We start from the raw sequence: 27,429 nt of genomic DNA, 5'->3' as shown, positions 1-27,429 counted from the left end.
GGGGGGGGGGGGGGAGGGGGGGAGGCGATGAGCCCTTGATGAGAGAGTCCCCCGCCCGAAGCCGACTGCCCACGGCGCCCGAAGGCAGCGTGGCCAAGGGAGTCCCACGGTCCGGCAACTCTGGCTGGCCGGTTGTCTATCCGTTTCCCAGAAGCGCAAGGATAGGAAAACCTGAGGAAAACGCATCTTCTGCGCTTAGCTGCGGTTTCACCGTAGTTTAGGGGGCGAGGAGTGTCCGCGACCCTCCCCCCACCCCACGCACTGGGTGAGCCTTGCCACCAAACCCAGCGGTCCGCGCTGCTGAGTGAAGGCGCTAGGACCCGGACGCGTGGCGTGGCGTCTGTAGGGACAGGGGGCTGCAAGCGGAGAAGAGCCCCGTCGCGGGTGGCCGGAGCAGGTGAGGGCGCGGCACGGTGGCGCTCGGTAAAGCCGAGGGGGAGGAGGGAGGAGGCAGCGGCCACACCTAGGGCGCCGCGGAGCACCCCGGCTGGCGCGGGCGGAGCCGAGCTGAAGGCCGCGCGTGTTCCCGGCCCCGCCCCGCCCCGTCCAATGAGAGCTGCGGCCGCAGGGGCTGTCCGCGCGCTCTGGTCCCAGCCGCACTCCGCGCTCCGGAGCCACTGCCACCGCACCCGAGCCGCTTCACCCGGCTCAGCTCTCGTCGGTCTCCCAACCCTGCAGCTCGGGAGCTCTTGGGAACTCTGCGCCCCGTTCCCGGACTCCACGTGCCCCGCGGTCCCCGGTTGTCCATAGTCCCCATGGCCACCCTGAGGGGCGAGCTAGGAGACGCCTGAGGAAGCCCAGACGGTACCCGTCCACGGCCCTGCGGGCTGCACGGCGGGAGTCTGCACGGAGCTATGCTGAGGCCGCGGGGTGCGGAGGAAGCCGCGCAGCTCGCCCCTCGGCGTGCCCGCGTCCTGGTCCTCGCATCCAGACCCGCGGCCCCCGACGTGTCTCCGTCTTCCACCCGCCTGGGTCTTGCCTGCCTGCTACTGCTGCTGCTGCTGACTCTGCCGGCCCGTGTAGACACATCCTGGTGGTGAGTGTGGCTCTCGGGGCGGTTAGGCTCAGGGAAAGAGTGTCCTGCTGCAGGCACCGGCTGCTCAAGCACCAGGTAGCTGCCTGGGTGGAACCGGGGACGGTCCGGGCAGGACATTCCCAGAAGTCTCCAGTGGCTGGTGAGGGGATGGAGAGAATGAGGCGCTGGAGAGAAGAGCGCTGAGCATCTGGAGCGAGGTAGCTGGTGGTTGACGTCCCCTAGACTGCTATATTGTGCCCCCTGTGTTTCTCCTCAAGCCCCTAGCACGGAAGCTACTATCTGATTCTCTCTCAGGGTTGGTTCGAGGAACCAGTCTCCTCTCCACATCCTGCAGTGGCTGCTCCACGCCGTCCACAGTTGCTGCCTTCAAAAAGCCTTCGACCACCTAAGGTTTCCCCAGGGGATGTGGAAGTTGGGGGCAGCTGGCTGGGACCCACATTCCTCTGCTAGTCTAGGCCACACAACGAGGCAGTAGTATCCACAGCAAGGCTTAGAAGTGAAATTGAGGCACAAACTATTCCTTTTCCCCTTAATTCCCACAATTGAAACATTAAACACTTGGGGTTGCATAACCCAGGCATTTGTCATCAGCCTCGGCTTTGAGGGTGTAATTTTGAACACTGATGTCCCTTTTTGCTTTCCTGCCCCAGATGACCTAACCTTCCACCTCTCCCCTCCAAGCCCTGGAGGCTTCTAAAGTCTCAAGAGTTTTGAGAGCCTCTCTTCAGATCTCTTGTTGGCCTTGATCTTCAGACACTTCTAAAAGGCAGATGAGGCAAAAGGTGTCCAGGATCCACCTGGTGCCTGCTGTGTTCTTTGTAGAATTCCCTACCCAGCTCCAAGACTCCTCCAGCCCCGCAATGACACTCATCCTCTTTCCAGAAAGGGGGTAGAATTGGACTGCAGAAGGATTCAGTCCCCTCATCTCTTGCCTCCTCACCCCTCGGATCAAACTGGCTTCTAGGGCTGAACTCATGCCCCTTTCTAACAGGCAGTGCTCCCTTTCCCCCTTGCTCTGCTCCTCCCCCGAAGGAAGCACCCCCATCCCACCCCCACCCCCACCTCCCGCAAAGTGAGGTCTCTCCTCTTGCACCCTGTGGCTTTTCTCGTCTTGACTAGGAATCCGGGCTGGAAGGGTGAGGGGTAGCTGGCTGAGGGGCAAGCCGGCTCTGGCTGCAGATTCCTATCATTTCAAGATGCTGCGCTCTCCATCCCCACCCCCACCCCTGTTTTCCTGTTAAAGAAAAATCTTTCTTTTGGATCTTTTTTATCTCTGCAGTGTTGGGGAAGGCAAGGAGGGGGGTTCGGATGGGGAAACAGAGAGGTCTATATCTTACATCTGGCTTGAAACATTCCTTTAGAAGAGGAAAGAGAAAGAAAGAAGATGGGGCGGGGAGCCTTTCAGTGACCAGAGCGAGATCACCCCCACCCCTCCCCAGCCTTTACCTTTATGGTGCAGTTTGGCTGAGGCCTTACATCTTCAGGGTCCCTGTGGAGAAAGCATGGAAGCACCAAGTACCCAGTGCCCACCTTTATCTGGCTCTCATGTTAACTGGCTTTTTGAAACACTTGAGACAATCTGGTGACCTGTGGATGCTTAGATGAGGAGGTGGCTCTCTGGACATCTCCGCATCCTGGTGTGGTTCCTACAGACGCACCTGCAGCTCTTCTAGTTCCCATCCTCCCCCTCTTGACTACTATTTTCCCTCTCCCATTTTCTTTCTCCTTCCCTCCTAGAGTGGCTCCTGTTAAAGATGCTGGACCGGCTACTACATGGAAGAGCTAGAGAGGGAGGCAGGTGACAGTGGGACTGAGTGGCTCTTCTGTTCCTGTAGACAGCATCAGGGCAGGATGACGAGTGTAGGGACAGAGCTCATTCCCATCTCCTCGCCCTCGTCTATTCACAGCTATAGCCAAAAGCGTCTGTCTCAGTGGCCACCACTTGTAGGAGGAGGACGCCTGAATTGGGAAGGCAGATCTGGCTCCCAGGATGATTATCTCAAGCTCAGCAAGGCTGGTACTAAGTACAGTCCCTGGAGGAGACGGACATCTATTGACTCAGAGTGTCCGTGTTTTACAGCAGAGCAGAGGGCCATCCATCCCTGTGACTTACAGTCTGATCCTCACAGCCTAGGATTTCCCCCTTTCCTGTCCAATGACTCCTCTGTCTCTTTCCTTAACTCGAAGAAGATACAGATAGTTTCTTCTCAGTCTATGGCAAGACATGTGGAGAGTCACAAGAGCTAGGTGTATTCTTGGGCTCATAAAGAGCGCATAGAGCAGGGTTGTATTAGTACTACCATTACTAAACACACACCCTGCACTGAATCTTTACTAAACTGCAGGCTCCATAGCCAACTGCCTTGTTAGGCATCATCTTTATTCTCCAGGATAAGTCTGAGGTAGCTACTGTTATAATCCCTCTTTCACCAAGGAGATAGGGGCAAGGCCGGGCAGTGGTGGCGCACACCTTTAATTCCAACACTCGGGAGGCAGAGGCAGGCGGATCTCTGTGAGTTCGGGGCCAGCCTGGTCTACAAAACTAGTTCCAGGACAGGATCCAAAGCTTCAGAGAAACCCTGTCTCGAAAAACCAAAAAAAAAAAAAAAGCCAAAAAAAAAAAAAAAGTGAGAGATGGGGCGAAAGAGAAAACAAAACAAAACCAACTTGCTGGGCATGGTGGCGCACACCTTTAATCCCAGCACTTGAGAGGCAGAGGCAGGCGGATCTTGGTGTGTTCCAGGCCTGCTTCATCTATGTAGTAAATTTTAGGTCAGCCAGGGCCACAAAGTGAGACCCTATCTCAAAAATAAGGAAAAACTGCTTAATTTTATATCATTTTTGGAGCTTTATGGTTTTATTTCTAAGCAAACATGTGTGCCTCTCTTACTCCTAGAATAAAAAATGGATTTTGCCTGGGTTTGATGATACACTTTTGTAATACCACCACTGGGGAGGCTGAGGCTAGGGGATTGAAACTTTGAGGCCATCCTTGGATGTACAGTGAGACTCTGTCTCAAAGAAACAAAACAACCAACTACAAAAGCCCCTTGAGTTTGAAGTCAGATGGCTTCCCTCATCCTGGTTTCCCCCCAAGTATCCCTTGACAGTGGGATTTCCGTCAATATCCCTAAACCCAGAATGTAGAGATTTCCCTATGCCACATCCTGTGGCATCCTCTTGGTGGTTTGCTGTTGTTTTTGAGACAGCGACTCACTATGTATCCCTGCTGCTCTGGAGAACTCTACACAGAGCTCCAAACTCACAGAGATCTGCCAGCCTCTGCCCTCTGAGTGCTGAGATTAAAGCTGTGAGTTGCCATTCCCAGCTAAATTCTAAGGCTTAGCTAGTGGATAAACACAAAAGGAGGGGGCAGAGATCCCTGGCTCCATTAAAAGGACAGAAACAGAACGTCTGCAAGGGTAGACAGTGTTGACAAGAAACCAAACTAACTCATTTTAAGAGCTGGTGACTGGCTAGGGGGAGAGGGAAGCTGGGGATAATCAGAACAAGCTGGTGTTTATCTACTAGCTACTAATCACCTACTATGTGCTAGAGGCATTTCTCGGCACTAGGAATGCTGACATGCTGATTATGATTCAGTTGACCTGGAGGCAGAGTCTAAGACTCCCAAGAAGCAAGAGGCTAGTGTAGGGTCTGAGTGACTTTGTCAAGGGAAAGAATTGGTCAAAAGCAGGTGAAGAGAGCGCCCTGATGCAGAGGCGGGGAAGGAAGTGAAGAATTAATTTCTGAACCGGAAAACAGAAGTCAGGACTGAGGCATCCTCCCCTAGATGATGAGCTGAGGGATGGCATGAAGTCTTTGTGCCCCTAACAGCTAAGCTCAGTGACTGGCCCATAGCAGGCATTGTACAAGCGTGTACATGGCAGGCATTGTGCAGGCGTGCACATGGTAGGCACTGTGCAAGCATGTGTTGAGCTGAGGGACGACATTGTGCAAGCGTGCACATGGTAGGCATCGTGCAAGCTGAGGGAGATGCGTTCAGCTTCAGGCTCAGTATTATTGGCGGTTCCCACACTTGACTACAAGAGGCAAACCCCATGAAGGGTCTTGAAGTAGTTACTTGGGATGTAAGCAGGGTAATAGGAAAGTCTAATTACCTTCCCATCTTAGATACTGAACAGATGTCCCATGCCCACTGAGGATGCAATACGAAGGATCAATGTGGGCTACAGCAGAATGGATTAAAGTCAGACCACAGGAAGGCCCTTTTGCCAGAGTTTGGCTTGCCCCACTCCAGACTGTCTATGAGGGCTGGATCATTGGTCTCCCATTCCTATCCACCCTCCTTCCTCCAAGCCCCAGATAAAAAAACAAACACCCATTGCCTAGATCAGTAATCTGGGACTGAGCTGGGGAAGCAGACCGGTGGTGAGACAGGGACAAGCTCCAACTCTGATGGTTTCAGTACTACAAACAAAGCACCAGGGCGGTGGGCGGACGCAGAGCTGTGCGTCAGGAAGGCCTTTCCGGCCTGGCCAAGCCTGGGCTGTTTATTTTGTTTGTTCCTGGAAGCTGCTGCCCTGACGGACAGTGCTGGGGATGCTGATTCCACGGGATTTGTTCTTGGAGGAACAGCCCTCTAGCCCTCCGCCCTGGACAGATGGGGCTCATCACCCCCGCTGAGGTCCCCAAGAGGCAAATGGCAACCCTCCTTGTGTTTGCCTGAGTTCCTGTCACTGGTGGTGATCTAGTCTGTGGGTGAGGGCCGGCTGTGGGAATGTAGAGTGGGGGTAGGGCTCAGGGCTGGTTGGCTTGCCCCTCCCCTACTGGCTGCTTTCCCTTCTCCCTACTCATGTCTAGGCCCACTTTGGGGACATTCCCAAACCACTGGCTCATTCACAGTTCAGACCAAAGTTCTTCTGTTTGCAGTAGCAACTGATTGCTACAGCTCCCACCTGTTCCCATTGGTTTTTCGAGACAGGGTTTCTCTGTAGCTTTGGAGCCTGTCCTGGAACTAGCTCTTGTAGACCAGGCTGGCCTCAAACTCACAGAGATCCCCCTGCCTCTGCCTCCCGAGTGCTGGGATTAAAGGCGTGCGCCACCACCGCCCAGCACCTAGAGCAGTTTTGAATGATGCTGGCAGCCCACTGATCCTTCAGTGGCCATCTCCCTTGACCTTGTAAATTATTCAGACTAGAGATTATACCACACAGTTTATTTCTTTAAAGAGACAGGGTCTCGCTATGTAGCCTTGCCTAGAACTCTATGTAAACTAGGCTGCCCTAGAGTTCAGCAAGATCTGCTTGTCTCTGTGTCCTGAGTGCTGGGATTACAGGTGTGCAGCATCCTGCCTGCTGAACTCTTACTACTTTGTCCTGTTTGGGCTTCCCGCTGCTGCAAACAGCTCTTTGTCCACAAAGGTCTTCCCTGGACCTTGTGCCTTATAGGTTGGGGAAAGTGATTTTAAAAGCTTCATTGAAGAAAGGCTTTAGGGCCTGGGAGTGAAGGGAGTGAGGAGGGGGGTAAAGAATGGGTCTTGTTCTGTAGCCTTGGGATTGGAAGTGAGGGGTTTTTTGTTTAGCCACACAGGCCAAAGCTGTGAGCATTACTCAGAACTACCCATGGTGCCTTTCTCAGCCCCCCTTCTCTCCATCCTCTGTGGCCAAGCTATCTCCTAGACCAGCCACTTGTGCATGTAAGAGAGTTGTCTCCGATTCTCATTTTGTTAGTTTATTTTTCTGCGAGGATCTTAATGTTTATTAAATAAACAGGCAGTGGGTTTGTATGACATGCCCACAGCTTCTGTGTATATGACACATGCCTGGTCTGTGTTTTAGAAGTGTCTGTTACTTTGTTTGGCTAGGGAACTGGTAATGGTGGGAGACCACTCAATTACTCTTTCTGCAACTGTGGAGCTTTTATTTTTCTTTCCAGAAATTGTGGGTAATGGTTCTCCCCATCAGCTTCAGAGAATGTCTTGGGAAGGGAAGGGATGTCTTTAAGGTCTAGATACCAAATAACCTCCCTCTTTATCCCTCTGCTGATGCCCGTCCCCTTTTGGAACGACTCCACTTTACAGGTACATAGGGGCACTGGGAGCCCGAGTGATCTGTGACAACATCCCTGGTTTGGTGAGCCGGCAGCGGCAGCTGTGCCAGCGCTACCCGGACATCATGCGTTCAGTGGGTGAAGGTGCCCGAGAATGGATCCGAGAGTGCCAGCACCAGTTCCGCCATCACCGCTGGAATTGCACCACACTGGACCGGGACCACACTGTCTTTGGCCGTGTCATGCTTAGAAGTAGGGTCCTCTTCCATGTTCCCCCTCCCTTCCCTTCCTTCGCTTGGGGTGGTGAGTTAGAAGGGTAGGCATGATCCCCTTCGTTTTCCTGCACACTACCTCATAATCTAAGGAACAGTTGTGGGAAACCCGGGAACAGGAACAGCTGCTCACTACCCTAGATTTGTAAGCCAGGCCCCCTCTCAACCTAAGTGCTTTGAGATGGTGGGTCAAGGTCGGCATTCCCTGATACTTCCATCTTTCTCCTTCCCTTCTCTGGCCTCCCCATAACCAAGTCAGGCAAGCATCCATGAACTATACAACTAAAGACTAGGACCTAGTCCTCTGCTTCTTACCGCCACGGTCACTATCGTCACCCACTCACCCTGACAGTCCCAGCATCATGGTAATGGGAACAAGAGATAAACAGAAAGGTCATATGTAAATATTCCAAGGGCTAGTGGCTCACCTCCAGTTCAGCAGAGCTGGACAGCAAAAGAGGAGAAAAGGAATGAGACAGGACTCCGAAAGGGAAGGAGAACTGGGGATGATGAACATCAGTCCCCAAGGTCAAGGAGCGGACCAGTGCGAGGTCAAGGAGCGGACCAGTGCAGGCTAAAGTTAGAATGTTTCTCTGAATAGGCTGACCCCCTGGGTAGGGGTCAACACCATCGCAGGGGAACTGTCCAGCAGAGGGGGCCTGAAAACCCTGGAATGTTGACCAAGGCAGGTGGAACTGCATCAGGACTAATTCATTCTCTGTGTGTGTGTGTGTGTGTGTGTGTGTGTGTGTGTGTGTGTGTGTGAGAGAGAGAGAGAGAGAGAGAGAGAGAGAGAGAGAGAGAGAGAGAGAGAGAGAGAGATTGACCTAGGGGAAACAGAGCAGAGGTCAGACCAAAGAGGTCAGATGATAGTGACTAGTGAGAGCTGGCAGGGGGGGCTGGCTTCTCCGAGGAATGCTCTTATAAGAGAAGGACACCTTGATAAGTGGAGTAGGCTCCAGAAAAGCTAAGGAAACTTCTGAAATTGTGTAGATTGACTGGACAGAGTTGGGCATGTGGCCTGTCCCTGCAATCCTAGCATTAGGGAGGCTGAGACAGGAAAACCTCAGGTTCAAAGCTGGTTATATTACAAATTCCAGGCCTGGACCATTAGAATAAGACACTGTAGAAAACACCTGGAAAAGCGCGCGCGCGTGTGTGTATGTGCGTGTGTGTGTATGTGTGTGTGTGTTGGAAGAACGGAAGACACAGATTGTTCCCGTAACATGTCTCTGCCTCTCCCTCGTGCAGGTAGCCGGGAGGCCGCGTTTGTTTATGCCATCTCGTCAGCAGGAGTGGTTCATGCTATCACTCGGGCCTGTAGCCAGGGTGAACTGAGTGTGTGCAGCTGTGACCCATACACCCGCGGTCGGCACCATGACCAGCGAGGGGACTTTGATTGGGGTGGCTGTAGTGACAACATCCACTATGGTGTCCGCTTTGCCAAGGCTTTTGTGGATGCCAAAGAGAAGAGGCTTAAGGATGCCCGGGCCCTCATGAACCTGCATAACAACCGCTGCGGTCGCACGGTCAGTACTTCCATCTGGGTCTGTACGTTCATATTCTCTGGGGTCAACCAGCTAGCATGACCACAGGTTGGAATCAGAGGTGGAAGGGTTGACAGCTTCTGGATGGCGTCCAAAATCCCTAACATTCTGCCACAGAATGCAGGAAGCTTGCGATACACAGGTTCAGCCAGGTTTTCCTAAGACAGGAAAGGAACTTTCTCTTTTTTCTGCCCCTTCCCTTCTCTTCCCCTCTCATTCCCTCCTCTCCTTTCTCCTTCCCTTCCCATTTCCTTCCTTTTTGTTTTCTTTTGTTTGTTTTTTTTTTTTGGGGGGGGGAATGTTGTTTGTTTCTTTATTTTTGAGACAGGGTCTATGTAGCTTTGGCTGCCCTGGAACTCAATATATAGATCAGGCTGGCTTTGAACTCACACAGATCCACCTGCCTCTACCTCCTTAGTGCTGGGGTTAAAAGTATGTACCACCATGCCCCCACCTTGCTTTGTTTTGCTTGAGACAGAGTTTCACTCTGCCTATAGTCTAGATTGATCTTAAATTCTCCTGTCTCAACCTCCTGGGTGCTAGGATTATTTATATGTGCGTGCCACCATGCTGAACAAAAAAGTAAATTTTCAATTTTTAAAAATGTAATTTGTCTATGATTGTGCATGCACACGTGTATACGTGGATGTACATGTCTGTGCTTTCTCACAGAGACTAGAGGAGGGTGTCAGGTGTCCTACTCCGTCACTCTCCACCTTATCCCTTGAGGCAGGGTCTCTCACTGAACCTGGAACTCAAGTCCCAGCAATCTTCCTATCTCCAATCCTTCTGTTTCTGTCCCCATTTGCATCACTGGGACTATAGGTAGCCCATGTGCTGCCAAGCCTGGTTTTTTACATGGGTTAAACCCAGATTAATTTTTTTAGTGTGGGGGGAGTTTCAAGACAGGGTTTCTCTGTAGCTTTGGAGCCTATCTTAGAACTTGCTCTATAGACCAGGCTGACCTCGAACTCACAGATATCCGCTTGCCTCTGCCTCCTGAGTGCTATGCCACCACTACCCGGCTTTAAACCCAGGTTCTTATGGGGACAGTAAGTGTTCCAATGTGCTGAGCCATCTCCCAAGCCCCAAAGTAGTTTTTAATTATTTATTTATTTTTTAATTTACAAGACAGGGTTTCTCCGTAGCTTTTTGGTTCCTGTCCTGGAACTAGCTCTTGTAGACCAGGCTGGCCTCGAACTCACAGAGATCCGCCTGTCTCTGCCTCCCGAGTGCTGGGATTAAAGGCGTGCACCACCACCGCCCGGCAGCTTCTAATTTTTTAAAGTTTAATTTCTTTATTATTGTTCTGTGTGTATGCATGATGTATATAGGTGGACATGAATGGCATGGTACATGTGTGGAGGTCAGAGGACAACTCTGTGGAGCTGGCTCCCACCTTTCACTTGTATGTGGGTTCTGGGGATCAAACTGGTTGCCAGGACAGCATGGCAAATGCCTTTCCTTGTACCAGCATCACTGGCCCAAAAGTAGTTTGTTTTTAGAGGAAAACCTTCCTGCATAAAGACCTTCAGGTATTGCTTTAGGCTGTTCACTGGTATTTGAACACCTGCTATATAGCAGAAGGCACGGCACTGGGCTCTTTAAAAGGATGTGTAGGCTGTATTCAGGAGCAGAATCCTGCAGCTTGACAATCCAGCAGGCAATCATCCAGGAAGATGTCCTAGAGGTCAGAGAAGGGGTGGGATCTGGCAGAGGGCCAGGAAAGCCCTGAACACTCCTGCTTTTGACCCTAGGGATGACTGAGCCGTGTCCTGACCTGCTTCCTCCCTCCCGCAGGCTGTGCGGCGCTTTCTGAAGCTGGAATGTAAATGTCACGGTGTGAGTGGCTCCTGCACACTACGCACCTGCTGGAGGGCACTCTCAGACTTCCGCCGCACTGGTGACTACCTGAGGCGGAGGTATGATGGGGCTGTGCAGGTGACCGCCACCCAGGATGGTGCCAATTTCACAGCAGCCCGCCAAGGCTATCGCCATGCCACCCGGACTGATCTGGTCTACTTTGACAACTCCCCTGACTACTGTGTCCTGGACAAGGCTGCAGGTGAGAGAGCGGCAAGCAGAGAGAGATGTGGGACCTGGTGATTAGTGCCAGCACTTCTGCTTAATCTGGGTCTGTCTGGTGTGCAGGAGTTGAGGAAGGGAAACAATCTGGTCTTGAGATAGGTGGTTTGTGCCTCAGGCTGCCAGGCCCGAGGTTACACAAACAGGTCCCGTGCCACTCGGCTACATCCCCAGGGTCTGGGATGCTACTTGGAGAACATTTAAACGAGCCACCTGTTTTCAGTTCTGAGCAAGGAGAGCTACACAGAGGCGTCAGTTGTAGCTCTAAGCCGCTGGCTTTTTTATGATCTAGCTAAAGAAAGAAGATGGAGCTGGGGATGGAGCTCAGCTGATAAAGCATGTGCTTCGTGTGTGCAAGGTCCTGGGTTTGACACCCCACCCCCTACTACCCCCCTCAAAGGCGACATAGTAAGCAAATGGACTACAAAGAAAGATGACTAGCTGGACGATGGTGACCACACCTTTAACCCCAGCACTCTGGGGGCAGAGGCACGTGAATATCTAAGTTCGAGGGCAACCTGGTCTACAGACAGGACTACATAGAGAAACTCTCTCAAAAGCCACCCCCCCCCCAAAAGGAAGATGAGCAACGCAGTCAAGGAAGGTTTATTTGAACATGGGGAATCAAGCTGCTTCTTGATGTGCTGCCACTGCAGATTCCAGAAGCAGTGAGGACGACAGGAGGTGACCTCTGCAAAGGCTGCTGAAGCAGCAAATACTTGGTAACAAGCTTTACGGCCGTTTTCAGCCGGTTCTATGTATGTGCGATGCTGGGCAAGGGGCCTTGGGAACAGTGCAAAGTGACAAGGTGTTTCTGTGAGAATGAAAGCTCCCATCTTGGCTCGTGATTTTTGGTCTAGATAAGTTAAACCAGGGATAGTGTGAGGCTCAGAGGAGCGGCTTCTCTTCTGGTCTCTGACACTGGGCTCCCAGCTCTTTGCTGGAGAGTCACTAGTCAAGATTCAGTAGCCACCTACCTTGGCTGGCTTCACTCTCATCATTTCAGCCCACAGAGGGGGCGGTGCTCCACTGGATAGTGGAAAGCACATGTGCAGTTTGTAGTACTAGAAGTAAGAAGGGTTGGGAAGGCTCTCTGGCCTCTCCTAGAGACGTACTGTCATGAGTTAGTTTTTCCATGTGTTCTAACTCAGAGGGTTGATCTCTGGACGCCTGGAATATTCCACAGCGCCTGAAGTGTAGACCTGTTTCACATCTCTGAAATGTACCCTCGGAGAAGGATCTTTGGAGTTAGGAGGAAGGACAAGTCAGATGCATATGAGTTTTTCTCAGAGGCATGAAATTAGGTCCCATAAACCCAAAGAATCCAAATGGTATAAAGCCACCCCAGGAGTGCAGAACCAGGTGTTCCCTCCACAGCAGTTCTATCCAACTAAACTTCGTGCAATGATCGAATCTCCATTGCTGCTTCTCCAAAGCAGAAGCAACAAGCCACATGTGATAACTGAACAAGTGAATTCCTGAAAGTGCAGGCACTCCTTAGCCCTTATGTGCCCATGCTTCTTCTGAGAAAGATACACCTGTGGTGGAGCTTAGCTTGTAGATTAGGAGTGATGGGATAAACGACAAGGACAAATAATAAGATAGTAAACCCATTTTCTGGTGGTGCTGTTGATCTAACCCAGGACCTTGCAATATGCTGGGCAAGGGCTCTACCACTGAGTCACAGACAAGATAACTTTAATAACAAAGTATGATAAAATATTTACAGGTTTTAATCATTTATCTTTGGATCTTCCACTTAATACTTTTGGAACTACAGTTGATGTTGGGTAACAAACTACAGAGACTAAAACCGTGAACAAGTATGACGGACTACTACAGAGTTAGTCCAATTCGAAACTGGAACGTTTTAGTTTAGCTCACTTTAATTCACTGATTTAAGAGAGCAGATGCAGTTAGTAGCTGCGGTACTGGATAGCATAGCTCCAGACAGCGGAAGAGGATTTCGGTGTTTAAGACCCAGTCCTTGGAGTCAGAATAACATATGAAGTAGACCTAATCAGCACACAGTCTAGAGCAGTAGTTTGCTAACATTTTGGATTAATTATTCCCGTTGTTGAAAAAAAAATGGAGGGACTGGAGAGATGGCACAGTGGCTAAGAGTGCTTGCTACTCCTCTAGAGGATCTGAGTTCAGTCCCCAGAGCCCACATTAGGCTGCTCAGAACTGCCTGTAACTCCAGCTCCTGGGGATTGATGCCCTCCTCTGGTCTACGAGGGCATCCAGACACAAGTGTGCATGCACATAGACAAAGATACACACACACACAAATAAATAAATAAATAAATAAATAAATAAATAAATAAATAAATAAACAAACAAACAAAATCTTAAGTAAAGCTGAGGGCTGGAAAGATGGCTCGGCAGGTAAGGGTGCTTGTGCAAACCCTATTAACCTGAGTTTGATTCTCCCTGGAGCTATAATATAGAAGGAGAGAACCAACTCCCTCATGACTTCTGCATGTATGCTGTGGCCCATGCATGCCCATAATTTACTTACATACATACATATAAACATTTTAAAGGAGAAAATTGAGAATGTTCTTAGACTTTCCACTCATGCTGTTGCACTGTGTATATTACAAGATATGCATGCTACCTATGTTTTTCTTGTCATCATTGTTATAGTGCTGGGATCCAATGCAGGGTCATGCAAATGCTAGGCAAGTACTTACCACTGAACTATACTCCTAGCCCTCTGGTTAAAAACAGAGATTTTAAACCAATAAGCCAAAGCACAAAGATAAAAGTTCTGTATTTTTTCCCTCATATCCTAGTGGAATATGGAGACTATTGTTGTTGAAGTTAGTTGATCCATTTTCTTTCTTGAAGTCTCAGGCCAGTCACTTTTCCACTTATGGGTCCCTGTTACTGGGTAAAGGGGTTACAGGATCTTTTGTGCTGACATCTATTGGAATGAGGTCCTGAGCATTCCTTGTGCAAGGAGAAAGCTTTCTTACTCTTTAGGAATCCCTTCTGAAAGGGGCACAACACAGGAACTCTTAGAGATATGCCTCTACCAGTCATGGCAACCGGTCCACTTCTGCTGAACAGCAGTGATGAGTGCACCATAACAATTTATTACATTAGACGTTGAATCGTTTTGTTTCCCTGAGTCAGGATCATGCTATGCATTCCAATTTGACCTCGAACTCACTACATATCCCAGGATAGCCTAAAAGTGACTCCCCGCCTCAGTGTTTTGCATGATGGTGTTACAGGCATGAGCTACCAGACCTGCTAGTACAAATGCTTTCATATATGGACACTGAGGCCCAGACACATCCACTAACTTGCTAAATAACTACAGCTATGAAGTGGCCCAACCAGGATTTAAATCCAGATGCCATCACAACTCCCACAAAATGAGAGATGCTCACCCAGACTTACAGTTGAAGAGGACATGGTAGTGTGCACTGGTAATAAAGGCATAGGATGTGAAACTGGCAACCTCTGGGAAGCTTTAATGGTGGAGACAAATGAGCCTGGGCCAGAGGACAAAGAATGATCATTTTGGTTAGTGGATACATTTTCAGAAAAAGAGATTTTTTTTTTATGTCTTCTTAAGAGTATAAGGATATCCATGGTGGCTAAAACAGAAGTAATTTGGTTCTCACCTCTCTTCCTCAACTCAGGTTCCCTAGGTACCGCAGGCCGTGTCTGCAGCAAGACCTCTAAAGGAACAGATGGTTGCGAAATCATGTGTTGTGGCCGAGGGTATGACACAACTCGGGTCACCCGCGTCACCCAGTGCGAGTGCAAATTCCACTGGTGTTGTGCTGTGCGGTGCAAAGAGTGCAGGAACACTGTGGACGTCCACACTTGCAAGGCTCCTAAGAAGGCAGAGTGGCTGGACCAGACCTGAACACACAGATACCTCTTTCATCCCTCCACTTCAAGCCTCCAACTCAAAAGCACAAGATCTTTGCATGCACACCTTCCTCCACCCTCAATCCTGGGCTGCTACAGCTTCTGTTATGGACTTGGAGAGTGATCCAGGGGGACTCCAATGTCCTGGCTGGTTCCTTAGCCCTAGGAAGGAGTTGATAGGGGATGGATATTGGAGTGAGTGGCTCCCTGCTATCCCACCTGGAGGTTTGAAGGGAGAGTAGAAGAGGTAGGAGTTCTCTTCAGAGTGATCTGAGTTGCACTAAAGTCAAGGCTCATTGTCCCCTTTGCTTGCACTGACTTCTGATACTCTTTGGGTATGCAACAGGAAGGGAATCTGGAGGTAGCTTCCTTTTTGATCCTACTGTAGCCAAGGACGTAGGACAGAGATAAAACTGCCTGTCCCTTCACAGGAGACAGTTTGTGCAGACAATCTTAGGCTATAGTATTCTGCTGGGACCCCGAGGTAGCTAGATGTGTCAGCCACGGTGAACAAGGCTTCATCCCATGCTCTTACACAGCTTATAAACCAGTGGTTTTGTAAGGGGAGAAACCACACAACTGTACAAATGCACATTCTCTGTGTCTCCTTTTTCAGCTACATCAGTCAGCAGCAGCCTGTTCACTGGCTGCTTGTTAGAGTGAGGTAGCTTGCAGTGATTCAAAGTCTCAATAGAGCATTAGAACCCTGGGACAGAACTGTGAGAGAATAGTATATTAAGCCTGGCTAGGCCTTGGGACTTCTCCCACACCAACTATTCTGGACATTAGGTAGGTTTGGAAAAGTGAAGGGCAGGCAACTCATGGGCTCAACCTGATCTCAAGGGCTGCATGAGGATCAGTGTAGACCAGGAAGCTGGCGAGCTCTCCTCTCGGCAGTTCTTTAGGAGAGGACCTTCAGCATTGACGCAGGAGCAAAAGCATGTCGCTATGTAGAGAACGAGTTGGTTCCAAAGTGGTAGACACCTTAGAAGACAGTAGCCTTCCCCCATTTACTCAGCAAATCTTTATTTTGTGATTCTCCAAGTCCTACTGATAACTACTGCCTATCCATGATGGACTTAAACAGGGGAGGGTTCCCTCTATGCTACTAGCCTAGCTAGGGTTCGCAGTAGTGGAGTCTTCAAAGGCAACAGGCATGGAAAGCTAGAAGGTAGGACATGGGCTTTGAACTCTTGATGGCCTAGTTTTGTATGAGTACACAATGATCATCTTGCCTACTGATAAACAGCAATATTACAGAAATCAGCAGTCTGACGGGCCGAGGTTCGATGCCAGTCACTTATGCACTCACAGTGTTTTTTACTTTCAGCAGGCTCTTTCAATCCTCCGGGCCCGTTTTTTTAGCTGTAAAATGAGGGTGCATGCCTCGCTCAGATACTGAGATTTATCAGCCAACAGATATACGTCATCAGACCTCTGACTGATCAAGTACATCCTAACTTCTCTAGGAACTTCTAATTTAGGGTTGTCTGGTCTTGATAACAGACTGGAGATTAAGGAGCTTTCGCAAGGAATTCTGGATATAGGGCCTTGAGCTCTTTCCCTCCGGTCCCTCTTTATCCAATCGGGTTCTCAGATGTTTGTAGAGCAACTTCATTCTGCCCAGGCAGCAGGAGGTTGTGGGGGGCGGGGGGGGGGTGGCTCTGGCCACGGAGGCAGATTTATTTGGATGATAGGACTAATATTTGTGTAACCTGCTGAGACCTGTGTGGGAGAGTTTAGGGTGGTTTTTCTTTTGGTGAGGGGATTTGCTCCGGTTTCACATCCATTAACACAAAACATGAGCTAGTCAGGGCCCTTGTGGTCTGTGGTGAGGGGATGACTGGAGAAATGGGACTGAATGAGTCAGGCAGAGAGAATGTCTTCCTTGCAGAGTAGTCAACTGGATAACGGATGAGCTGGTGGTAGGGTTAGGGAGGGGGAATGCGAGGGGAAGAGGAACTTCTCTTAAAAGGGGGGAAACTTTGGGAGCAGGGGTGAAGACATCCAAGTTACTACATCCGTGATGGCATAGGCCTTCTACAGGAACCCAGCCTAAGTTCAATCTACCTGTGCTGTATCACCTCCCCTTTGATTCGGGGTTCTTAGTTTATGGAAAGAAGTGGTAGTCCTCTGTGACAGTTCATGTTACTCCATGTTTCTCCCTGCACCCTAAATTCCAGCTGATAAAGATGCACAACCACTTATAAATGGTGGAGAGAGAAACGGCTGTTCAGGGAGTGAGAAGTTTGTAAAGTGAGGTGTTTATATGAGAGAAAAGATGTCTATCCGAGCCCTGCTACAGAAGCTGTGTGGCCCCAAGAAGGAATGATGGCCAAGCAATTAATTTTTCCTTAGAACTTAGCTTGTCTCTGCATTCCAATTGGCTTTAGACAACTGGCGTTGATTCTACACTATACAAACAGAAACTGATTTATTTGGAACAAGCAAAAAAACAAGAACTTTTCTTGGTGCTGGAGCTCCACATAGCTCTGCTCTGCCCTCATCTGTTCTGAAGGCCCCTCGCACCTGTTCTCCATGGGAGAAGTGTGTCCTCCACCAGCAGGGTCTTAACCTCTCCCCCGTTTCCCTTTCCCTCTTGTTGGTCCTCATTTCTTTTATCTTTTGGTAAACATTTAGTACAGTGCATTTCAGTAAGTGTTATTTGGATATAAAGTGAACTTAAAAGATACTGTTCCTATCTTTTAGGGATAATAGGATCTTTGGGGGAAGGCACGTGGCTGAAGAACCTCAGCCGCACAGCCTGCAGCCAGTTTCTTTTCAATAGAAGAGCTGGGGTGATAGCTCACACTTGTAATCCTGACACTCTGGGAGGCTGATGCAGGAAAACTGCTGTGTTTGTGATCAGGCTGTGCTACATACACAGTGCGCTCCATGCTAGCCTAAGAACAAAGTCAAACAAACAAACAAAACCCGGAAAGTAAGAATGCCCGCCACAGCCCCCAACGAAGCACTGCCAAATCATACTGATTTCAGCTCTAAAACATAGCATTCCTTCACACTCTCAAATAGAGTAAATGTGAATCAGGGACTTGAGATTAGAAGAAAACACTATCCTGAGGGTCTGTTTGCTACAAGCTTTGTAGATCTAATTTTCGAACACTCTCAGCCTCGTTTCTCTTCCTCTTTGCTGCAGGAGACTATTCTTCCCCTTTCTCTCACATCCCTTATCAAGAACGCCAACCACCAAGCCCCTTGCCAAATTCTTAGACCCCACTCAGGACATAAGTTTCTGCATGGCTTAATAGAAGACAGATAATCAGGATTTCCCACCCCCACCCCCGCCTTTCTAAACTTTTTATTTAAATGCTCTCAGTGGTCATAGGGCAGAAGCCCAAGCTAGCTGGGGATAAGGGAGGCCGCCAGGGAGAGTATGTTTCTCATCCCTGGGAGGCATTCAGCCTAGCTCCTGCAGCCAAATTACAGCAGCAGAGAACAATGCAGTGCATTCCTGGGCAGGTCGGTGGGCCCTGGGCGCCTGGGTCTGGTGGAGAGAGGTGCCAGACACAGAGCGCTCCGTAAGCAACCCTGCAGAGCTGGCCCTGGGTGCAGAAATGAAATACAGAGAGCCTCACATTACACACCTGGTTATTGATGGCCTTGCTGGAGGCCTCTGCCCCCACCTTCCGCTTGGGAACTGCCTGTACTGCGGGGGTTGGGCATCTTTGAAGCAATGCTGGAAAATAAGAAAGACGCGTTTCCTTTTTACTCTTTGCCCTTCCTGTCAGCCTGGCAACCATGAGGACACACACATACATACGCACATGCAGAAGGTGCATGCAAAATGAGCTCACACAGCTTTTCTCAGGCTGTGTGGGAATTATCATAGTCTCACCTCTTCAACAATTAAAAACCAGCATCTAGATCCCCCCTCCCCAAATCATACCAACAACAGGGTCAGCTACAAGCGAGGAATGTTTCAAAACTACATTATCAACATGCAATGCAATGTTTGTTTTGGGAATTGGTACTCTCCCGGGAGGTGGTGGAGGAAGGACACGGAAAGGGCATGGAGAAGAGAGATCAAGGGTGGAGAATTACCACCCAAGCAGAGTGGCTGAGCCTGTGCAACTTCTCAAACTTGGTTTGCACGGGGGACCGAGAGGAGTGCATCCTCCGTGTCCTGACTGCCCAGTCGCCTGTGACCGCTCTGAAGTCACATATAGACACTGAGCTTGGTGTTTATGGTCCGTTGTTGTTTTAAACTTACCAGGCTAGAGAACAGGATACTTTTGGTTCCAGGAATGACCTCTGTAAGAGAGGCAGGTGTCTGAAGAGCAGGAGCAGTAGGTTTACTGGAGTAAAGATGTCACAGTTGCAGACTGAACTAAGCTTTCTCAGAGTTAGCTTTCTTTTTTGGATGATTGACAGGTTTCACAGGTAGTATACCTGAACTTAACCCCAAAGTTGAAAGGGATAGAGGGGTCTGAAAACTACTTTCCCCACTTCCATGCATAGCCTGGATTACCTCTGAGCATCACTGTAGCTGTTTACATAGGATGCTGTGGTCATCCAGGTTTTAAAAATGCAAGATGGACATTCTCTGCTTTGCTCCCTGACACTGAAGTACCTTTTCTTTGTTCACTTAGAGAAGCAGGACACAGGAGTTCTTTAACCAAAGAAGGCCAAAAATCTGATAACATTTTGTCAATACTACTGTCCTGTAAGCAGCCAAGCCCACAGTTTCATCCTTTGACAAATTCCAAAGTGGGGCTTCCCCAAGAATAACAATAATGCTCACAAAAGCCTTTTGTGCACAAAATGCTTGGGCATGTATGTATAGATCTCACAATCACTCCAGGGGTTGCGAGGTGGGGATTGCTCTATTTTATGGAGTCATTCAGAGAGGTTCAATGAATGATCCAGCCAGAACACAAACCTTGCTTATTTATTTATTTATTTTTTTCTTCTCGAGACTGGGTCTCTCTCTGTAGTTCTGGCTATTCTGGAACGGTTTGTAGACCAGGCTGGCCTTGAACTTAAAGAGATCCACCCCCCAAATGCTAGGATTAAAGGTGTGCACCACTACAACTAGTTTTTGTTTGTTTGCTTGTTTGTTTTTAGCTTCAAATACTACATACTCTCCTCAAAGCCTGAGGATGCTGGGACTGGGGGTGTCAGCTTATCAGCACTTCAGAACAGAAATTGATGTTAACAGCCCCAACCCACACAAGAATCCTATACTGCCAGCAGAGTATCTGAGCAGAGCTTACAAAGGCGAGGACTACATTCCCCTAACCTGTAGACATCGTCCGTTCCCACTGTTACCATCACTATCCAGAGTCACTCTACAAAGGACCCATATCTCAATAGCTTTTGCTTGTCATTCTCTGAGGCCCTACTCCTCCATCCCTCAGATTAACATTAAAATTGTTCTTTTATTTTCTCTAAATTCTTTTACAGTGGTGCTAAATGTATAGGCAGAGTCAGAGTAGTCATGAGAAGAAATGAGTGGACCCTGGGCTTATATTGGAATTGCCTTTGAGACTTCATTATTTTTAAGAATCACTACCACCCAGCAGTGGTGGCACACACCTTTAATCCCAGCTCTCAGGAGGCAGAGGCAGGCGGATCTCTATGAGTTCGAGGCCATCCTGGTCTACAAAGGGAGTTCCAGGACAGCCATGGTGGTTATACAGAGAAGCCCTGTCTAGAGAAACAAACAAACAAAAAAGAACCACTACTAACTCCGTGGTGGAAAAGCTAAGATACTATCCCATCCAAGCCCACCTAAGAAACAGTATAAATCCCTGGACCACTCACTGAGACAGGCATTTCATCTACCAGTACCAGCTGTGTCTAACTTTGACAATACAATACAAAGTTTTCACTCGAGGACTGTGCAGTTAAGGTTTTTGTTTGTTTGTTTGTTTGTTTGTTTTTATCACAAAACCTCTCATGTTTTAAGTAAGCTTATAATTTTGAGTTGGGCTGCATTTAGTTATTGTTTGCTATGTGCAGATACATGTGGCTTCTGCGCTGTTGTCTGGATACACCTAAGACAAAGGATATCTATGATGCAGAGAAAAATCTCTAAGATGAGGCAATCAGCAAATTTCATTTGACCAAAAGTGTGCTTTTTTCTGTTCCTCCTTCCGCCTTTACTCAAAATGGGGGCCTCAATTTAATTGAAGACAGGAGAAGAGGTAGCTAGCTCAGCTGGCCCCTCCTGGCCCCACACTGGTATACACTTGCTTAGAGATGGATAGGGAAGCCCTCCAATACCCCATGTATCCCACTGGTATACCCCAACTGGGAAGTCAGAAAAGGAGGCTGCAGAAACCCAGCGTTCATCAATCATGGGCTGGGACATTGCAGCTCTCTGACCTGAGTCCCTGCTTGAGCTGGGGAAAGAACACCTACCTATAGTTAGGATTCCTTCTGCAGCAAACCTTGGTTTTTGGTCCATCCATCTTGGCTCTCACTGCTCTCCTGCTTTCCACCCCCCAACTGCCTCCACATGTGGGCTCAGAAGTCATCATCTGAAGAATTCCACTGCTCACCTCCTGCATAGCAGCACAGCCCCGTGAGGCCGCACACCAGATGGAGGGGATAAAAGTACGAGGTCATGGCTTCTACAGAGGTTTTTCTTAAACTAACCCTGACTCCTGGAAAAGAGTCAGAGCAGGGGTATGTCTGCTGAGCTGCTGACAACAGCAGCTTCATAGATCTTGTGTAAAAAGGAAGAAAAATTCTAAGTTGGCTTTAAGTGGAATCTTCCCAACTTCTGTCTGTGGGTCTACTCCTGGTCTCGTGTGTGTAGCGTGACTGTGTCTGAGAAAAATGCAAAAACGGACAAATCTAAGGGCTAATATTTCCTGATCATAGGACCCACATGCTGACATGGAGGCCAAACCCTCAACAGATACCTTGCTTCTCTAGGATACATCTATAAAGTAAAAGGAAAGGGAATGAATGTGCACATTGAAAAGCCCACCACTTGTGGGCCTTCAGAGGTTTGCATAGAATAAAAAAGGCAAAGGGGTTAGAGAATGATTATCATTGTTAGCATCAAGTTGTTGGGTGACAACATGCAGAAACAGTTACAAAGAGACAAACAGTTACGAGACCGGGAAACAAGTCTTAGATGAAATTCATTAGAGATGGATTTCCAAAGGGCTGGAATGTTATAAGATAAGGCATGAACAACGGAAGGCAGAGGAAGGCATTCTGTATTGAAGGGACTGGTGTATGCTGAAGCTTACAAGCAAGAATGTACGAGCAATATATAAGGAATTTCAAGCAAGTATATACTATATACATTGGGGAATACAGAGAAATCAGAATGCTGAGAACAGAGCTTTATTACGAGGTGATTGTGTCAAAAGGTTCAGCGTCTCATAAGAGCTGCACAGCAGCTATGGCAGTGAACTCGGGGCATCTCTGGGAGAGCACTGGGATGAGTCCATTTGATACAAGGACTCAAAGAGATAGGTGTTTGTGAAAGCCACCAAAAAGCTATGATTTAACTACAGATCCCTATCATTTGAAATTCTGGGTTAATTAAATGATATTAAATATCCAGTGCTATGATACATTAATGCAGTATTAGGCCCCAAACCTGACATCAATCAAATCAAATGCATAAGAAATGAGAATGGGAAAAGGAAATAATTTACAATAGAAAATACATTTCTTCCCCTCACTCTGAGCCTTAAAACTTGACTCTCATATTTCATTTGGTATACTGGATTTTTGTGGCCACAGATTTATCATATGTGAGGGCACAGTGGACAGAGGGAAACTTCTAAAGAACTTTAGAGACCACAAAACATGTTAACTGATAAATGAGAAGACAGTTATAACTACAGGGCACTGGACCAACAGCTAAAGGCAGATAATTCTGAGCCCATGCGGATCTTGCAGTTGGTTAGGTAAAAACGGCCTTTAGCAGGCTTCTGTCGTATTTGACCTACAAGGACAAAGAGCACAAAGGCAATCCTGCTCCTCTATTTGCTTTCCTGAAGCCACTTTCAGAGCCAGCATAAACACTGGTTGTGCACTGGACCCAGTGTGATGCTGAGTACTTGTATTTTAATGCTCCTTGAATAAGCCCAAAGGTAAGCAGTATCTCAGCTTTCTGCTTCACCTCACTGGCGTGAGTGGGTGCTGGAAGGGAGGCCGCGACTCTGCAGGTACAGCGTTGGTTAGTGTCATCTCAGCTGTTATCCCTCCTCTCCTAGGCAGTTTATTAAAGGTGATTTCTGAAACCCTTCACAAAAGGAAAGCTCAGGGGTTTACATTCACTTGTGACACCACCATGAATTCATGAAGCAGCATGTTTCAGGTTGCACTATAATTTCTCCATGTAATGTAAACCCATGGAATCTGACATAAGCTGATTGCTCGTGCTGGTTATTTTATTTACATTTCTGAATGGAGGGGATTGCAATACTCATAAAATATCTAACTGTCTTATTTTTCATCTCTCCCCCAGGACAGCTACTATAAAATAGGCCTAGCGACAGAAGCCTCAGCTTGCATGACTGGTTAAGCAACATGGGAAAAGTTATTGCTCAAAAAGCAATTTTAAAAAATTCAATATGGAATTTGAGGCTGAAACAGAGATATGGTTACTCTTAATGCCATCCAGAAGATAAAAGTTCAGGGAAAAGGCTAAATAACCATGTTCCTTATCTTTGTTCCAATGCTGTGAGAGTAGGGAGTAGCTTTACAGAGTTCAAAGGGCTGGAGTTAAGTCTTCCTAGAGACCAAATGCTAGCAGACAGTCAGTAGTGTCATAGGAATGCAGGTGAATGATGGTTGGGGATGGGCTCCCCACCACACAGCCAGATGGGTGTGCCTTCTTCCCACCAGGTCGCCAATTAGACTCTGCATTAGAAGCTGCCGTTATACATCGAACTTTCTATCTGGAAATGAACATTCTGTTAACATACGCAGAGAGGGACCACTTCTGCTTACTTCAGTAGGTTTGGCAAGCTCAGAGAGATTGCCAGAGAAGTAACAGTCACCAGGGAATTCTAAAGCCTCCATCTGCTGCCTTCAAGTCATGACTCACATGACCCGATACCTGAGTTAATTGCTTATTCTTCAACACTCTAGCACAGTTTTCAGGCCTGCTCTTCTACTCCACAAACACCATTTAGCCAGTTTCCTTTCTCACTGATACCTGACTTGTATAAACTCAGTAGGCACAGGCTCTGTGTTGAGTTTGATATGTATAAGTAATTCTAGTACTCAGAAGGCTGAGGCAAGAAGGACTGGGATGTGAGGTCAGCCTGGCCTACACAGTGAGACCCCATTTCAAAACATGAACGCCCTAAGGTCATAAACTCAGGGATCCAGTTAGTGCATGTTAGTTGACTGCGGCAGCACAGTAAAGACAATACTTGGAGCTGGAGAGATGATGGTTCAGAAGTTAAGAGCACTGGCTGCTCTTCCAGAGGACCTGCGTTCAATTCCCAGCACCCACAGGCAGCTCACAGTTGTACTCCAGTTCTAGGGAAATCTGGCATCCTCATACAAACACACAGGCAGGCAAAATACCAATGTACATAAAATACAAAGAAATAAAAAATAAAAACAAACTATTTTTGCTGGGCGGTGGTGGCGCAAGCCTTTGATTCCAGCACTCGGGAGGCAGAGGCAGATGATTTCTGTGAGTTAGAAGCCAACCTGGTCTGCAGAGCAAGTTCCAGGACAGGCTCCAAAACTACAGAGAAACCCTGCCTTGAAAGAACTATTTTCACTTACTTGTAAAGCAAACAACTTGGAGGTCCTTCCTAGAAAGACAGACTTGTGAAGGATTCAGAGTTGAACAACACTCAGCTTGGAAGAGAGCACAACAGGAACTTACTGCTGTATCCCAGTGTCCTTCTGTTTGGTTTTTGAAATGTGCATGACACATGCCTATGGCTAGTGCTGCAGGGTTAGACAGCTATGCGGTGAGCGTGTGAGCTCTGGGAGATGTAGGGCATTGTCTCCAGTCCTTTTCCTTACACACACAGAAACCAAGGCACTGCTTCTAACTCAGTATTCTAGTCTGCTCCCATGACATGATAGTATTTTACTTTCACCTGAGATGTCCTTCAGCCACTAGGAACCTGTCACTATTAGGAATGAGGTAATATAAAAGAGGAAAGATATGGGATAGGAGCTTTATGGCGGTTCCTATGAGACTAGGAGGTGACTTTCTTAAATGTCACTGAGGAGCTCTTCACTTTGTGTTAGTCCTAAACTATTTATACAGAGATTATACTAAATATTACCTTATAAAGCTATGAACTTAGGCAGCGAGGTATAAAGATGAAAATATTCCATGTTACATCTTTGAAAGAGAATAGATACTTCTTTCTGTATCTTGCTGGACTTAAGGACTCTAGCCAGATGTATACAGAAAGGAGGGCCCTCCATGAGTCTAGATTGACCTTTGTAGATATTTTGGAGGCAACTGAAATAACTTGTCACCTAAAATAAATTAAAATGAAAGAATGAATGAGCTGGGTGGTGGTGGCACAGGCCTTTAACCTCACACTTAGGGGGCAGAGGCAGGCGGATCTCTGTGAGTTTGAAACCAGTCTGGTCTACAGAGCAAGTTCCAGGACAGCCAGGGCTGGTACAAAGAGAAACCCTGTCTCAAAAAATGAAGGAAGGAAGGAAGGAAGGGAGGGAGGGAGGGAGGGAGGGAGGAAGGAAGAAAGGAAGGAAGGAAGGAAAAAAAGGAAGGAAGGAGGGAGGGAAGGAAGAGTCTCTACTGTGGCAACAGTTCCTACCTCATACTTACACATCTTCATGTCCTGCTCAACCCTCCACTTCAAGACTATGAGCTATTTGTGAACAAGAATTGTATCTTATACTTCATAAAGGAAACCAATAAATATTTTTATTGCATAAAGAATTAACAAGGGCTGGGGGGAATGACTCAGCTCATAAAGTGCTTGCAGCATAAACAAGAAGCCCTGAGTTCTAATTCCTAGCACCTACATAAAAAGCCAGGCACAGCACTGTGTGCCTATAATCCCAGTCCTGCGAGGGCAAAGACAGGAGTCCAGCCAGTCAGTGTGTTCTAGGTTCAGTGAGAGATGCTGTCTAACCAAGGTGAAGAGTGACAAAGGAAGACAGCAAATGTTGACAGCTGGCTTCACATGCACATGATAGGCACTCTCACTGCACACATAAGCACACACAAAAACACCAAACAAAACGAACAAACAAATCCATTAGTAGTAATACTTTAATGCAATGAATTTGAAACTCAAAGATTTATAGTGTGCTTAATAGTTAGCATATTCTTTTTAATGCTGAGGCTCTTTTAAAAAGTCTAAACTTTGAAAACAAATTAAGATAAGCCTTTTGGAGTTCTTCCATTCAACAAGCTGATACTGAAAGCTTTTTTTCAGGGTATCCAGGACTCTCTGAACTGCATGTTCCAGTGTAGTTTTTGTTTTGTTTTTAAAAGGTGGTATTACAATAGCTAAAATAGACCAAGAGCAAATGAATAAGAATAGTCTTCACAAGCAGGGTTTAGCTAAATTAGAGTCTCTGGTCTCCCAGCAAAGGCGAAACCCCCAAAGGGATCAGAGTCAAGTAAATAAAAAATCCAGCTGAATTTTATCAGAGGGCAGAGTTTCAACTTTGAGTACCCCAGCAACAGAGGATGAATTATGCATAAGATTAGTGAAGTGCCTTCATCCACACTCCAGCCAGAGAACATTTTTCTACTCGCTGTGACTGAGGGAAAAACAGCAATGCATTTGCCCGCCAAGAGCAGCTGTGGCTGTACTCTGGATAGGAGTCTAACAACATTGAGGATTAAAATTTAGTTGTAATGAGGCTGCTACTGGGACAGAAAGATTGAATTCTGGCTTCAGAAAGAAATGAGGACAAGAGCACATTGAACAGAGGAGAACAAGGGTCAGCATACTCCTGCATGTGTCTTCACTTCTCAAGTGGCTTCTTTCTCACACTGGTCACAGACACCCATACACATTTTACCTCTGGAACGCATCAAGTTTCAGTATGAAGAGAACTCTCATAATAAAGTCCCTTAACTGCTGAGCATCATGTGAAACCCAAATAATGTATTTCCTTGAAGTTCCTTACTGCCAAGATGGACCCAAGATAGTCTTTAAATTTATGTCTATTTTTATTTTTTAAAATATTTATTTATTTATTATGTATACAATATTCTGTCTGTATGTCTGCAGGCTAGAAAAGGGCACCAGACCTCATTCCAGATGGTTGTGAGCCACCATGTGGTTGCCGGGAATTGAACTCAGGACCTTTGGAAGAGCAGGCAATGCTCTCAACCGCTGAGCCATCTCTCCAGCCCTATGTCTATTTTTAAATTAAAAATTATTTATGATTGCACGTGTGCATGCATGTGTGTACACCCCAGCAGTGCACACATAGAGGTCAGGGGACAACTTTGTGGGGTCAGTGCCATTCTTTCTTCTTTTACAAAAGTTCCTGGAATTGAACTTGGGTCTCCAGGCTTGTGCAGCAAACACTACCTGCTGAGCTCTCTTGCCAATCCCTTAAGGCAATCACGTTTGTTTGTTTTCGTGACAGGGTTTCTCTACTTATCCTCAGCTGTCCTGGAACT

At 47.7% G+C, this 27,429-nt stretch overlaps 1 protein-coding gene across 2 annotated transcripts; it reads left to right on the top strand.

Moving 5' to 3' along the window:
- Nucleotides 1–25,454, top strand: Wnt2b (Wnt family member 2B). Of its 2 annotated transcripts, XM_057793133.1 has the most exons (6): nt 1–397; nt 679–1,036; nt 7,080–7,300; nt 8,572–8,849; nt 10,668–10,932; nt 14,609–25,454. In XM_057793133.1, exons 2-6 carry the CDS (start codon nt 855–857, stop codon nt 14,836–14,838), a joined length of 1,176 nt encoding a protein of 391 aa, XP_057649116.1. In that variant the 5' UTR covers nt 1–397; nt 679–854; the 3' UTR covers nt 14,839–25,454. The 2 variants fall into 2 exon arrangements, with proteins under 2 accessions (XP_057649116.1, XP_057649118.1); XM_057793135.1 differs by lacking the exons at nt 1–397; nt 679–1,036 and adding an exon at nt 1,383–1,426.
- The last annotated feature ends 1,975 nt before the right edge of the window (nt 25,455–27,429 follow it).

This window comes from Chionomys nivalis, chromosome 18 (assembly GCF_950005125.1).
Source record: "Chionomys nivalis chromosome 18, mChiNiv1.1, whole genome shotgun sequence".
In the NCBI taxonomy this organism is placed as follows: Eukaryota; Metazoa; Chordata; class Mammalia; order Rodentia; family Cricetidae; genus Chionomys; species Chionomys nivalis.
Note: the sequence above shows the minus strand (reverse complement) of the source record. Positions and strands in the feature narration are given on the sequence as shown.